The sequence below is a fragment of the Triturus cristatus genome, chromosome 10 (genome assembly GCF_964204655.1).
Source record: "Triturus cristatus chromosome 10, aTriCri1.1, whole genome shotgun sequence".
NCBI lineage: Eukaryota > Metazoa > Chordata > Amphibia > Caudata > Salamandridae > Triturus > Triturus cristatus.
In genome coordinates, this window is record NC_140593.1 from 977,627,288 (window position 1) to 977,641,852 (window position 14,565).

General features: G+C 45.7%; 1 protein-coding gene across 3 annotated transcripts in view; it reads left to right on the plus strand.

Moving 5' to 3' along the window:
- Positions 1–14,565, plus strand: part of MINDY4 (MINDY lysine 48 deubiquitinase 4) — a 512,572-nt gene that overhangs the window by 99,376 nt on the left and 398,631 nt on the right. For all 3 annotated transcript variants that reach the window (XM_085628881.1, XM_085628884.1, XM_085628882.1), the window contains exon 5: positions 1,138–1,568. In XM_085628881.1, the coding sequence (XP_085485007.1) occupies positions 1,138–1,568 (431 nt within the window). The remainder of the gene's footprint in view (positions 1–1,137; positions 1,569–14,565) is intronic.

The window sequence follows — 14,565 nt, forward strand, 5'->3', positions numbered from 1 at the left end:
ACTTTGCTTTTATTACATATTCACATTTATTTCTATATATAAATGAGTTAAACTATATTTGTCCGTTTATTGCGGTACATATTTTAATGCAATTTTTTTTAGAAAATGTATGTAAGCAGTGAAAGCACTCTTGTGCTTCCCATGCTATAACAACTAAATAAACACAAAAACTAACTGAGCATCTTTTCGCTTGGCGCAGTGGGCAGTCTTGCTACGAGGGTGAACATTTAGCTAAGCATATATTTTTGTGTCCTGATCTTGAATATCCTTGAATTATCCCTTTTTTTCCTCTCCTCTATCACTCCACTATCATTCTCATCCCACTTACTTTCATATTTCTCTATACTAATTCCCCACTAATCCTTTATGGATTCCAAAGTAGCGTGATACTCGCCGAAAAAGCGCTTCAACCCCCCATCAAGGGTAGCATGCGCTATATAAATGCAAACCCTTTTCTCTCTTCTATTGCTCCATTATCGTTCTCATCCAAATAACTGACAAACATATCCACCATTCAAATCACTTTCATATTTCACTATACTAATTCACCACTAATCCTTTATGGGTTTCGGAGTAGTGTGATACTCGCCGAAAAAGCGCTTCAACGGGGTCAGGGGTAGTAAGCGCTATATAAATGCAATTAAAATGCTGACACTAAGGGTTGCAATGCCACAATAGATTCTGGGCCCGAATTAGAAAGATTTGCTGTCTTTCTGTTGTAGTACTCCTGACTTACTCCTGAACTTCAGGCCTAGAATTCAGGAGTAAGCCAGAAGTTCCTCAAGTAAGAGTTGCACATACCCATACCAAAATGTTGGTGAACTCGTCTCATAGTGTTGGTAGGAGGTGACACGGGGCAGGGTTGTACACATTCTTACATGCTGACATCAGGATTTTAGGATTACCTAATTTCGCATTATATTTTCAGATCTTTTGCCAAGACGATTTCAGAGCAGATGTTTGAAAGACATAGGCAACCTTTACAATGTATTGTGTCAAACTTAAACTTAAAATTATTCATTAATAGTTCATTATTTTAAAGTTGTTTTCTTATCTCCTGCAAATGTAAATAATGTATTGTGTACAGCCGGAGTGAGAAGATAATTCAGTCCACTTTTTTGACATTTGTCTTTTTAGGATTCCTTAAAAAAACGGACAGTAAGAAGACCCCCAAGTGCCACGAGCATCACCCCTTCTAAATGTGAAGCCCCATTAAAAATGAATCAGGAGGTCCCAGAAGCAAATGTTCAGGATCGCGTTGGAAGCTCCAGCCATGGTGGAAGCTCCTCAAATGCCGCCTTGAACCTCGGCAAAGATTTTGCGGCCAAAGTCCTGGCAGAATCCTTATCCTACAGTGCCACGGACAAGGCGCGAAGAGTTCCCCTGGGGAGAGAGGATCCGCTTGGGAGAAAGCCGTCTGACAGGGATAGAAACGTTACTGACGATTTCCTCATGAAAAAACTTGATCAGACTGATGTCAATGAGAGAAGCTTCAAATATAGTTTCTCTCTTGAAAGTGCTGGAGATGGACAGGAGAAAAGAGTCAGAGGAAGCAAAAGAAACAAAAGGTGAGTCTATTCTGCGGTACATTGTTAGAAGCTGCAAGACCGCCTATATGCAAATAAAATAAAGACTGTCCTTTTGATAAATAGTTCAGAATGATCTACTACCTATATTTTTACTTAAGCAACACTACATATCCTAGGTTTCAAAATCTACTCCTTATACATGTATATATGTATAAGTGTATATATGTGGATATACATATATACCCCTATAACCCTTATACATGGATATTTATATATAATATACGTCACGAAGGGCTGTTCCTGAGTGGTATTCAATAGTACTACAGTATGATGAAGCTACAGTACCTCTAGAAACAGGTGCTCTATAAAACCATGAAATATTAAAATATTATTAATGTAGATCAAGTACTCCCCAGTCACCAAGGCACCTCTCATTTTCTTTTCGTCAATCTGATTATTATGTTATGTTATGTTATGTTATGCTATATAGAATTTCTATAGCGCACGGCTACTCCGACAGAGTGTCCCGGCGCTTTTCACTTGTAGCTCAGCGAGAATAACATAACATGAAAACAAAACGGAAAAAGTCAGAAGAAAAAACCTAAAGATTAAAAAGCCAGGTCTTAAGGCTCTTCCTAAACAGAAGCAAATTAGACGTGCTCCGTAGAACCAGAGGCAGCGAGTTCCAAAGCTGGGGGGCTTTCAAACTAAAAGAACGCCCCCCAGTACGGGCTTTCCTTACACGTGGCACCAAGGCCAGGTATAGAGCTTCTGATCGTAGAGAGCGGGCTGGGCGATAAAAAGTCAACCTCCGCTGCAAGTACTTTGCCCCTGTGCCAAACAGAGCTTTATGCATCAGGGTCAAGGTTTTAAACATGATCCGTTTCCGGATAGGCAACCAATACAGCGCCTGCACCAGCCCCGAAGCTCCCGCTCGCCTATGGAGTCCAAAAATAGCGCGCGCCGCAGCGTTCTGCGCCACCTGCAGGCGCTGGACCAAGTAGTCCGGGAGCCCCAGAAAGAGGGCATTGGCGTAGTCCAGTCTAGAGCCTATTAGAGCCTGAACAGTGATCCGCCTGTGCTCCTCAGAGAGCAATGGTAGAAATTTGCGGAGCATCTTCAAAATGCCAAAACAGGTGCCGACCAAACCAAGGATATGTGATCTTAACGTAAGCTTGTTGTCCAGCTTAACTCTCAGGTTTTTGGCGACCAGAGAAGACTGAGCAGGGGGACACATATCCATAGGCCACCAGACCTGCCATTCAGGGTCGGCGGTGCATCCGAAGAACAGGATCTCTGACTTGCTGGAGTTGGCCTTAAGGCTGTTCCGCTGGAACCAGTCAAAGACCATCCCCAGACAGCCCCGAATACACTCTCCATCGAATGCCTGATCTTTCCCGCATGTGAAGAGCAGTTGAGTGTCATCTGCGTAGGATACAATCTGGGCCCCAAAAGCCTCCACCAATGCCGCCAGAGGGGCCATAAAGATATTAAAAAGAGTCGGGCTCAACACAGATCCCTGTGGAACTCCGACTCCCAATGGCGGCATCTCTGCGGGGCTTTGGGAAACCCAGACTGTTTGGCGGCGGCCCTGGAGAAAAGATGTAAACCATTTGAACACCGTCCCCCTAAGACCGATGTCATAAAGCCTGGCGAGAAGCGCCTCATGGGAGACGGTGTCAAAGGCCGCCGACAGGTCTAGCATGACAAGCATGGCCTTGCCGCCTACATCCAGCGTCTCCCGGATGACCTCCGAGACCTCCAGCAGCGCCGTCTCAGTACTTAAATTGGGACGGAACCCAGATTGTGATGGATGCAGGAGATGGTTGGTTTCTAAGAAACCAGACAAGATGCCCTGGACATGCTTCTCCGTGATCTTAGCTAGGGCCGGGAGAAGGGAGATTGGCCTATAGTTGGCCAACACCTCGGCGTCTAGTCCAGGCTTCTTCAGGAGGGGGATCACCATCGCCCTCTTCCAGGCGCATGGGACCCTTCCCTCCCTCAAGGAGGCATTAAGGAGAGAATTAACCAATGGGTTCACCACCGATGCCACCCTGGCCAAAAATTTGGCCGGGCAGGGATCCAATGGCGAACCAGATTTAAGATTGGTTAGCAGCATCAGGGAAGCTTCGTTGGAGATAGCGGGGAACTCCTCCAGCACAACAGCTGGCATGGACGATGAAACAGATCCCACCCCAATGCTGCACCCCCCCTCACCAGACCTCTCCGGAAAAGAGGCCTGGATAGCCTTGATCTTCTCAGTGAAGAAGCTAGCAAGATCACAGACCCATGTGTCAGATGACGCTGGAAGGGGCGCGTTGGATCTCAGGGTCGTGAACTCCCTCACCACAGTGAAGATCTCCTTACAGGAGTTCATAGACGCCTCTATCCTCCTGGCCAAGTATTCCTTCTTCGCACACAAGATGCCACGATGGTACACTTTCACTGCCGCCCTATAGGCTAGTTTAGCCTCCTCGTCATATTGGAAGCGCCAGGCCCTCTCCGCAACCTTACACTGGCAGCGGGACAGGCGAAGCGCCTCTGTAAACCACGGCGCAGATAGTCGTTTGGCCGTGGACCGAGGGGCAACTGCAGGGGCGAGATCGTTCAGCCTTTCTGCCAGCCAGATCTGCAGGGCCTCGGTGTCCCGCTCCAGATCACCCGTGAGGGAGCACGGATGGTCCACCAGCGCCTGCGCCAGCATCTCAGGCGTCACTTTGTGCAGTGCCCTTGAGACTGAACTAGGTTGTATAGGGGTGTCGCTATGTGGGAACACCGCCTCCGGTATAGAGAACTTAATCAGCCTGTGATCAGTCCATAGCACTGGCACAGTATCGATGTCGACAAGAGAAGTCGAAGAAAACACTTGGTCCAAAGTGTGACCCCTCTCATGGGTGGAGCCCGTGACAAAGGGTGCGAGACCCAGCGGAGACGTAATGTCCATCAATCTGATTGCGTCTGAGTCGTCCTCCACATCCAGATGGAAATTAAAGTCACCCGCCAACAAGCAGTGCTGTGTGGACAGGGCCAGTTCGGAAATGGCCATCTGCAGGTCCTCGAAAAAGGGACCCACAGGACCTGGAGGCCTATATACCAGTAGCCCTTTCAGTGCTTGGTGCGGGGACAATCTAAGCGAGAAAGCAAGAGCCTCAGAACCACAGAGAGGATTCAGGGGGAGAAGAGAGCAGGAGACACTCTTCTTCACCACCACCGCTACTCCCCCTCCCCTACCCTTGACCCTATCCTGCCGGAAGATGTTATAGGCCGGAGGGATGGCCGCGAAGATGTCCGGGTTAGACGCCTCACCCAACCAAGTTTCGGTCAGTAGGAGGCATAAAGGGCTTTCCCTGACCAACAGATCATAGATGGCATGGCTGCCTAATGATCTGGTGTTAAGCAAAAGGCAAGAATGGATAGCACAAGCCTCATCTGGTCGGCGGGCGGCCACCGGAGCCCAAGTAGGCGACCAGCCACAACCCGGGCAACATCGTTTCCCCTTGTAGCGTCCCGGGAATGTTGTCCGACAGGAGCGAGAGGAAGTCCGCATAGCATGAAGAATGGATGAAGAGTAACAAATCATCCTAGCGGGGCGCCAGGTCTGGCCAGAGTCTCCCGCCGCTCCGTCGTCTCCGAGTCGCTGACGGGCGCAGACGGGCAGGACTCTGGCGAGACTCAGGCGTAGTGAAGGCGCTTCACCGCTGCGCGTGACCGCTGCGCTGCGGAAGTGATGTTATATAGGAGTGACAGGCGGAGTACTAGAGCGCTCACCTGGATGTTGCAGGAGCGTCCCAACCCGCTCCAAGATGGCGGCCAAAGTGCGCGCGGGAGCCCCGTGAGCCCGGGCCTGCCAAAACAGCGGTGCGTGTTTTGATGATTTTACAGTGCAGGTAAGGGCCAGGGAAGGGAAACCCCGCGATAAAAGCAAGGAATAATGAAAATGAGAATGAACCAAAATAAACAACAAGGAAGCTTAAAATCAATAAGAGCAGCCAACAGATGAGCGTGTGCGCGCTGCAAGCGCTAGATGCCCAGTGACGGTCACCTTTCCAGGCTGACCTACAGGGACTCGGCGCCTGAAATAGATTTTCCAGTCGGAGCACTAGAGCGCTCACCTGGATGTTGCAGGAGCGTCCCAACCCGCTCCAAGATGGCAGCCAAAGTGCGCGCGGGAGCCCCGTGAGCCCGGGCCCGCCAAAACAGCGGTGCGTGTTTTGATGATTTTACAGTGCAGGTAAGGGCCAGGGAAGGGAAACCCCGCGATAAAAGCAAGGAATAACAAAAATGAGAATGAACCAAAATAAACAACAAGGAAGCTTAAAATCAATAAGAGCAGCCAACAGATGAGCGTGTGCGCGCTGCAAGCGCTAGATGCCCAGTGACGGTCACCTTTCCATTGTAATGATTTTGTATCTTGCAGAGCAGTGAAAGTAGAAATCCAATCCCAAATGACAAAGTAAGAGACTTCACTATATGGTAGGTTTTCAATTCCCATCTCTTTTGGTCTGTCTTGATTTCTTCTCCCATCTATAATCCACTTTCCTACTCTCCATAAACCCAAAAACAATCAGCCACAAACGTCACAAGTCAATTTATAAACACAATATCTACAAAGTAGCTAAAATACAGTAGTACTAGAGAAAAACAGCACCATTAGAATATACCTCTCATCCTTTGCAGTCTTGTCACATTCAATATCAAACTGCCACCTTTCGAGTGTTTCGTGATTTTCAATACTACTGATCACTACGACCAATTTCTGAACAGAGCATTTGTACAACCAATCTTCAAGCTGCTCCACCACATTAGAAAGGTACTTTTTCAGCTCTGGATCTGTCGTCACAAGTAAAGTCAGTCCATATTTTTGCATACGAGTGAAGGTCTCAGATGGGTAGATTCCACGCTGATATAAAATGCTGTTAATGCCAAAGGAGAAAAATTCGGCCACGATCTGCGCGCTGCCCTTCAAAGTGATGCCCTCCTGGCCATGTTCAGTAGTAGTACTCTGCCTCCAAGACCGATGTGGGCTCTGCACCGTCACTTACTAGTGTGCCACTGCGCTAGACCCAGTCTTATTCCAAATGGGGCCAAAACCCAAAAGGCGTAGCTGAGAATAATGTATGCATGGATGATGATGTTTCCACATGGCATTTAATTACATCTGGAACAAATGGTTGGTGTCTGGAACAGAAGTCATTTGTAAGTGCTCGCGGATGTCGGGCACTAGTGTCGCTATACTGAGTCCAATGTCTTGAAAGGTGTTGGCCAGATGTGGACAACCATCTCCGCCACATATCCTGCGCCTTCTTAGTCAATGTGATCCTTGCATTCTTTCACTGAATACCGGCAATTCTGCCAAATTGTGCAGGATTTTCATAGTAAATACAGAAATCCATCAGAGGCGAGGCAGAGAGAGCAAATTATATTTGTTTCCATGCACTGATTTCACCACACTGATTCATAAGCAGGTATGTTATATATAAAAAGTCAAATGAAAAATATTTATGATGCAAAACCTCGATTTATTTTCAGTGTACACTTTCATAATTTACAAATGTTAATTATTCTTTGTTTTATCTAGCTATTTTTTTTATTATAACATTTATATAGCTTTTATTGCCCCATGAGGGATGTTAAAGTGCTTGCCTATATGGTTAGTACTCTACACCGTGTAGTATGTGGATGGAAGAGTGTTGTGTTTGCTTTGACTCTTTGTCGTGCAGTTTGACCATCGAGGTGCCATTATCATGCTGGTTAGGGGCATGACCCTCGGTAACCTATTTACACTCCACAGTTATACCTTTCCCGGGGCACAAGTCCTATAAAAAAGAAGTGGGGGGACTGACAATATGCAAATGACCTCATGACGTCACGTGCTGAACGTGTCCGGGTGTCTGAAAATTTCACCGGGACACATTCAGCTTATTTCTGTGGGGCCCAGCTTCTTGGCAGGGAGGATGGCGTCCACCCTGTGAAAAGAGTGGGGGGACACAGTGTACCTGGTGTACCCCTGGCTCGAGCCCTGACCTTTCCTTTGTCCCTTTCTTTCTTGAACTACAGCAAGTTTTACTATTACACACTGTCCTCGCTCATGTCTGCTACAGCCCGTGAATGCCTCTCTGGTGCAATTCACCTTGCTTATTACAATTTTGCATTTCTCATTCTGGATTGTTCTGCTTTTTAAGATTGAAAAGGTTCTTTAACTGAAGCATCAATCACTGTTCTTTTTCCACCATTTTTAGGTCTTGCCTGACCCAGCGCATGCGCTGGTCTGGCGATACTTTTTGAGAGGGCTCCAAAAAGTGCTACCAGGCCAGCCTAGAGCTACAGTACATGTGCGCTTGACCGCGATTACTTTCACTTTCGGGACCGCGTCGTGCTTGTTTTATTTCTATTATCTTGAAAAAGTTGGTTCCCCGCAAAGGTAGATTTCTGATGCTCGCACTTTGTTTCGCCGGGCCCAGCGCTGAGAAAGATCCGTTGTTTTCTTAAATTTCTTGGCACTTGTTTGCTTTGGGAGTTCTCATTCGTCAGGTGGAACAAAACGAGCGTGAGAAAGAATAGCTCGCTAATAGTGAAGGAGGTGGGGAGTTTGCGTTCAACCGCTTGAGTTATAAACCAAGTTATTTAAAATAAAAGTTTGTATTAATGGTTTTACTGCCATCCTTCATCTTCTCGGAGCAGATGGAGCCTTTGTGTCTTAGCACTGCATTTCGAGAAACGGCACAGCCGCTTCTCCAGAGTCCGCATGTAAACATCACGGGCCCACATAATTGGTTGATTGATTGTTGAGCCATTTTGTTTAATCGACCGTACTTTCTTTAATATGCCAAATCGAACAGCTCACTGGGTTAATGTGCCTGCGGTCGAGATCTGTATGTAAGTACTTACTGCTGCATTGGATACAGGCAATACCTAGTATTTTACAGTCTAAAAACCTACTGGATGTCCGGGATAGGACCACTCACCTCTGCTCTGGTATTAGCCGAGACTGTCTCCCAAGAAGGCGTGGCTCTCACATCTGTTTTGCCCCAAAAACTAATAATATCCTTTTGCACTTCTGTGAGGCAAAGCTTTATTTGTGCTACCGAGCACTTTTGAGGGGGCCCATTCCTGACCGTTCCTCAACATGTTTTTAGTGGCGCTAATTGAAAACTGTTAAATCTGAATTTGCTGGTCAAAATGCACACAGCCCAGGCACCGCTGGTCACTAAACCTGACTCCTGTCCGAGACCAGGATATGTCCCCTCAGATCTCTCCCAGGCTTCCCAGACCGGCAGCGGGTGTCTCGAGGTTACATCTGTGCATAAGAGACCTACAGCTCACAAGACCATCTGAGCCGTTCATCCTCCAGAGGTCGATATAATCAATAGCGTTGAATTGGGTAATAGTAATGCCCGTGGTTTACAGCGCTTAGAAACTGACAAACTATGATAACAAGTGCTGTATGTATTATAATGTTTGCATTTCGACAGAGGTTTTGAAACCAGGGTATGTGAAATCACGTGTCTAATCTCCACATCCTACTTACGGTTTTTAAAAAAACACAGCTTTCTGCCAGTCATGCAGTTTCGAAGTGCTGTGGGCGCTACTAATACTAATTTCAGGTCTATGTTTATGCAGGTAATCCCGGCTCCGCCGTTTGGGCTCGTTGTGTGATCCTGTACGACAGTTCCATTATCTGTAGGTATTGGATGATCTTAGAAACCCGAATAGCCAAATTAGTTAAGTGCTATTTAAAGACGGGGCCATTCGTTGACATTTCCACACCCAGCTCAACGGCTGCTCACCACGCATAGGTATTCCTACAACCGATAGGATATTTCGATAAAATTTGGAAATCTCAATTTGTTTCCGTTGACTAAAGTAAATCCAAGGAAACCTGGCAATTGTTGCCTCCTTTTCGACATCCCGTAACCATGTACCCCGCTAATTCAAACGCTTTAACGCTCCCCAAATTTCACATCTCAGGGTGTAAAGCGGGAACACGACGGAACCTTATACTATACGTAAAATTCTTGAAAAGTTAACTAAAGTCACACTTTAGCGGATGGGTTGGGCAAGGGCCAAGACAAACGGGCCTTGCTGGCAGGTGCTCGAGCACTGAATATTCGGGAGTGTCAGTTATCTTTCACTGGACTGTCCCTCCCCACTACATCCATCCAGATACATGAATTTGTGTCTTTTTTTCTCCTCTTGCGCCATTTAAGTGTACTGCCATTTCCCAGATGACTGGTCTCCAGGCGCAGTTCACGATATAGTAAAAAAGAGGGCCTGTCACCATTCGCAGTTCATGCTAGATTACAAATCATACAGCGCCCAGACGGCCGGTCTCCAGGCGCACTTCATGCTATAAACACAAATAAGTGCTCGCCTCTGCGTTTACGCTTTAGTCCATTACAAATGTGAACACAGCCACAGGGGAACTAGGATTCGAACTATATATATCTGTTGGTTAACCTGCCCAATTTCACAATTATTACTGTAAACCTTTTAGTGAGCCCCAGTTTGCATAAACAAGGCGCTGTCCTAGTGAAAACAGATTAGCTCTATCACATGTCTGTCACCACGCTGTTACCAGGCACTTTCCTGAAGTTCGCAAGTTTCACATTTTTAAATAGGTATTTTAATGACAAATTCAGTAGTCCCTGTCACCACTATACATTTCATCCTGCATTTTTAGGTCTCGCCTAGCTATTGCGTTTACGCAATCGCTAGGCGAGACTCTAGTAAGAGGGGCATTTCAAAGTGCTCCCAAAAGTGGATTGCATGGCGAGCACGCACACAATCACGTGCATCGTGCCGCCATGCAATCCGTTTGGGGAAGCGCTTCAGCCCACTGGCTCGTGTAGCCACAGCCTCGGCATCATACTTCAAAGGGTCCGCTCCCTCGCCTGGAATGCGCTCCCCCGCCCCCGCCACAGCATGCCGAGAGATTGTTTCCTCATGGCGCCTCTCACAACTGTCCCTCCCCCACCACAGGGCTAGTCTCACGGACGCATTGCCATCCATCGATTTCACTTTCATGCCTGTGTTCTCTTTGCCTTTCAGCACACAGCCCGCCCTCCCCCCTCCGTGTTTTCTTGCAGCTTTGCCCAGATCTGAGTCTCAAACCACCAAAATAATAAGTTTGCCCTGCACGCTTTCTGCGCTTACAAAGTTAACATATGCCGCGCTCCTTCCCTTTTCATCCTTCTAAGGTCGATAACATTAGCTCCATTAATTCTGCGTCTAAGGATTTAAATAACCATATGTTTTCTTGCAACTTTAGGCACTTCACACACACAGCCCCACTGCTCACACACACAGGCATCAAGGCAGCAACAGAATGCTCTGAGCCCCACCAGTGTTTGCCACACACACATGCCTCTCGCATCTTGTGTTTTCTTCCAGCTTTGGCCTGTGTTCTCTTTGCCTTTCAGTACTCAGCTTCCCCGTAACCACCATTTAACTAACATCCTGCCACACTCATTCCATTTTCATCCTCGCTTTCACTTTCATGCCCGTGTTCTCTTTGCCTTTCAGCACACAGCTTCTCCGTAGCCACCATTTAACGACCATCCTGCCGTAAACACCATTTAACTACTATCCTTTTAGTAAAAATAAAAGAATTGCCTCTAAGGGTTTAAGGAACCATAGAAATACAAGGTAAGGCAGCAACAGAACGCTCTGAGCCCCACCAGTGTTTGCCACACACACATGCCCCTCGCCTATCTCTCCCCCGCCCTTCCCCCTCCGTGTTTTCTTGCAGCTTTGCCCAGATCTGAGTCTCAAACAACCAAAATAATAAGTTTGCCCTGCACGATTTCTGCGCTTACAAAGTTAACATATGCCGCGCTCATTCCCTTTTCATCCTTCTAAGGTCGATAACATTAGCTCCATTAATTCTGCGTCTAAGGATTTAAATAACCATATGTTTTCTTGCAACTTTAGGCACTTCACACACACACAGCCCCACTGCTCACACACACAGGCATCAAGGCAGCAACAGAATGCTCTGAGCCCCAGCAGTGTTTGCCACACACACATGCCTCTCGCATCTCGTGTTTTCTTCCAGCTTTGGCCCGTGTTCTCTTTGCCTTTCAGCACTCACCTTCCCCGTAACCACCATTTAACTAACATCCTGCCACACTCATTCCATTTTCATCCTCGCTTTCACTTTCATGCCCGTGTTCTCTTTGCCTTTCAGCACACAGCTTCTCCGTAGCCACCATTTAACGACCATCCTGCCACACTCATTCCATTTTCATCCTCGCTTTCACTTTCATGCCCGTGTTCTCTTTGCCTTTCAGCATACAGCTTCTCCGTAGCCACCATTTAACGACCATCCTGCCGTAAACACCATTTAACTACCATCCTTTTAGTTAAAATAAAAGAATTGCCTCGAAGGGTTTAAGGAACCATAGAAATACAAGGCAAGGCAACATACACTCCGAATGCTACTCAGAGCCACATAATTACATGCCAGATAACTACAATGCACTCAATACAACAGACACTCCAAAAACCAATCAGTGCCACATAGTTACACACCACATAATTACACAGCGCTCAATGCCACATACACGTCAAATACCACTCAGCGCCACATAATTACACACCACATAATTACACACCACATAATTACAATACACTCAATGCCACATGCACTCCAAATAACACTCAGTGCCAATTAATTACAATGCAAACAATGCAAGATACACTCAAAATAACACTCAATGCCACATAATTACACACCACTAAAATCAACATACACTCCACACAAAACCACTCAGTGCCACATAATTATATTCTACATAATTAAACTTTATCTATCGCCCTCACACTCTGTCTATCTATCTATCTATCTATCTATCTATCTATCTATCTATCTATCTATCTATCTATCTATCTATCTATCTATCTATCTATCTATCTATCTATCTGACTATTGCACTCTATATATCTAATATGTTCTCTCAATATTTAGGCTTTATTACAAATGGCACAAAATATGATAATATTTAACTTCTGTTCTTGGATTTTGGGCACAATTAAATACACTAAACATAATCTTCACAAGAGTTATTAACAAAAGTTTAAACGATTGCCATTATAATTTACATTAACTTTTATTTAAGTATTAATTATTTGCAAAAATTAAAAGCCATTGTTATTTGTAATATCAATACATCTAAGTCACGTAAATACAACACATATTGCATTACAAATGCTATAGGTGTCACATTTGCAACAGTTAAAACTATTGACATTGTACATGAGAAAGCTAGTCATTTCAATATTTTCAATACCAACACATAAATAAAAAATTAGTCAATTTACAATACAAAAAGCTCAAACTTTCCTAATGCGAGACCTATTGCATTGCAAATGCTTGTTGCTATAGGGCAGTTGTGCAGCGCGCCACTTTCTCCATACAGGGGCTTAATAGCTGCATTCCTCGTTGGTCACGTGCTTTCGCTTCACTTTTGGTTGTTATCTGCTAATTAAATTTATGGCCTTTCCAGATGCTGACGCCCTTGGTTAACCTAGTATCCTGTTACTAAATTATTTCCACCTGGCTTTTCTTTGAAATGCTTGTTGTAATTGAAAACAGTCCCCAAATAACCTTTTTCGTCACTGTTTTTGTCCAAGCTTATTAAATAATAATACACAGTAGAGCCGTGTCCCACGTTTTACAACAGCAGTAATGAAAATGTTGTCCTGAGCACAAAAATGAACTTGAAGAATGCTTCAAACTTCCCTCTCAAAGTTGTTTCAACAGAAGGTGCTCGCGGTATGCTATAGGGAAGTTGTGCGGTGCGCCACTCTCTTCATTCAGGGGCTTAATTTCACCCGGTGTTTGCCGGTACGCTCATGACCAAAACATATTGAAATATGAAAAAAAATACGGCTAATATGTATGATATGCTATAGGGCATTTATGCAGCGCGCCACTCTCTCCATACAGGGGCTTAATAGCTGCATTCCTCCTTGGTCACGTGCTTTCGCTTCGCTTTTGGTTTCTCAACTTTTTAGGTCTCGCCTGACCCAGCGCATGCGCTGGTCTGGCGAGACTTTTTGAGAGGGCTCCAAAAAGTGCTACCAGGCCAGCCTAGAGGTACTGTGCATGTGCAGTGCATGTGCGCAGGCGCACGCGCCGCGCTTGACCGCGATTACTTTCACTTTCGCGGCCGCTTTGATGTTTGATCGCGATCACTTTTACGGCCGCTTGGTATAGCCAATAGGTCTCGCTTTTGGGACCTTTATAAGTATTTAGTTATGCAACTGTTGCATGGCTAAACGCTTATAAGGTCCCAAAGGCGAGACCTATTGGTTATGCCAATGCTTGTTGTTAAGATGTGTTGTCTCTTAGCATAATTCTTTAAATGTAAATACAAACATGTTACTGTGCATACATAATAATTACATGTGGAAAAAGGGAGACTTTCGGTGACAGGCTGGCAGGTGATTTTGAAAGCTAGTTTTCTTTGAGAAAGTGTCAGTTAGCTTGCAGAACTTTCTGTATTTGTACATGGATTCTGGAACACTAGTTGTGAACATTTCAGAGTGGGCGCACTGAGGATTGTCACATTATAACTGTTGAATTATAAATGCCCTTTTTACTTACAATTTATTTAACATGTGCACGTGCCCAGACATCCACTGGTGAATGATCTATTCAAAGAAATACCCACAATCTCCTAACTGTGAGTGTAAACAAACATTGTAATGCTTTTCACACTGACTGCCCTAGGAGTCTGTGCAAGGAAAAAAATATACAATCTGGCAGTAGACATGCACAGAGCCCTCTCCCCAGTACTCTTCTAGCTCCCGGCAAACAGCATCTCCCCTGGAGCAAATGAATGTTGCAACGCTGTTCCAATATCTGGTAGCTGGGGGACCCTCATCTCCCTGACAACCAACAAGGTGATCTGCAGGGCACTACTCCCACCCCCTTGCTTTTGTCTGTGGATGGTGGGAGCATCTGGCCTCTCTAGGACTTTGATACTCCTTGCTCCTGCAGCCTGCGCGAGTGGGATCATATAAGGATGCTGGC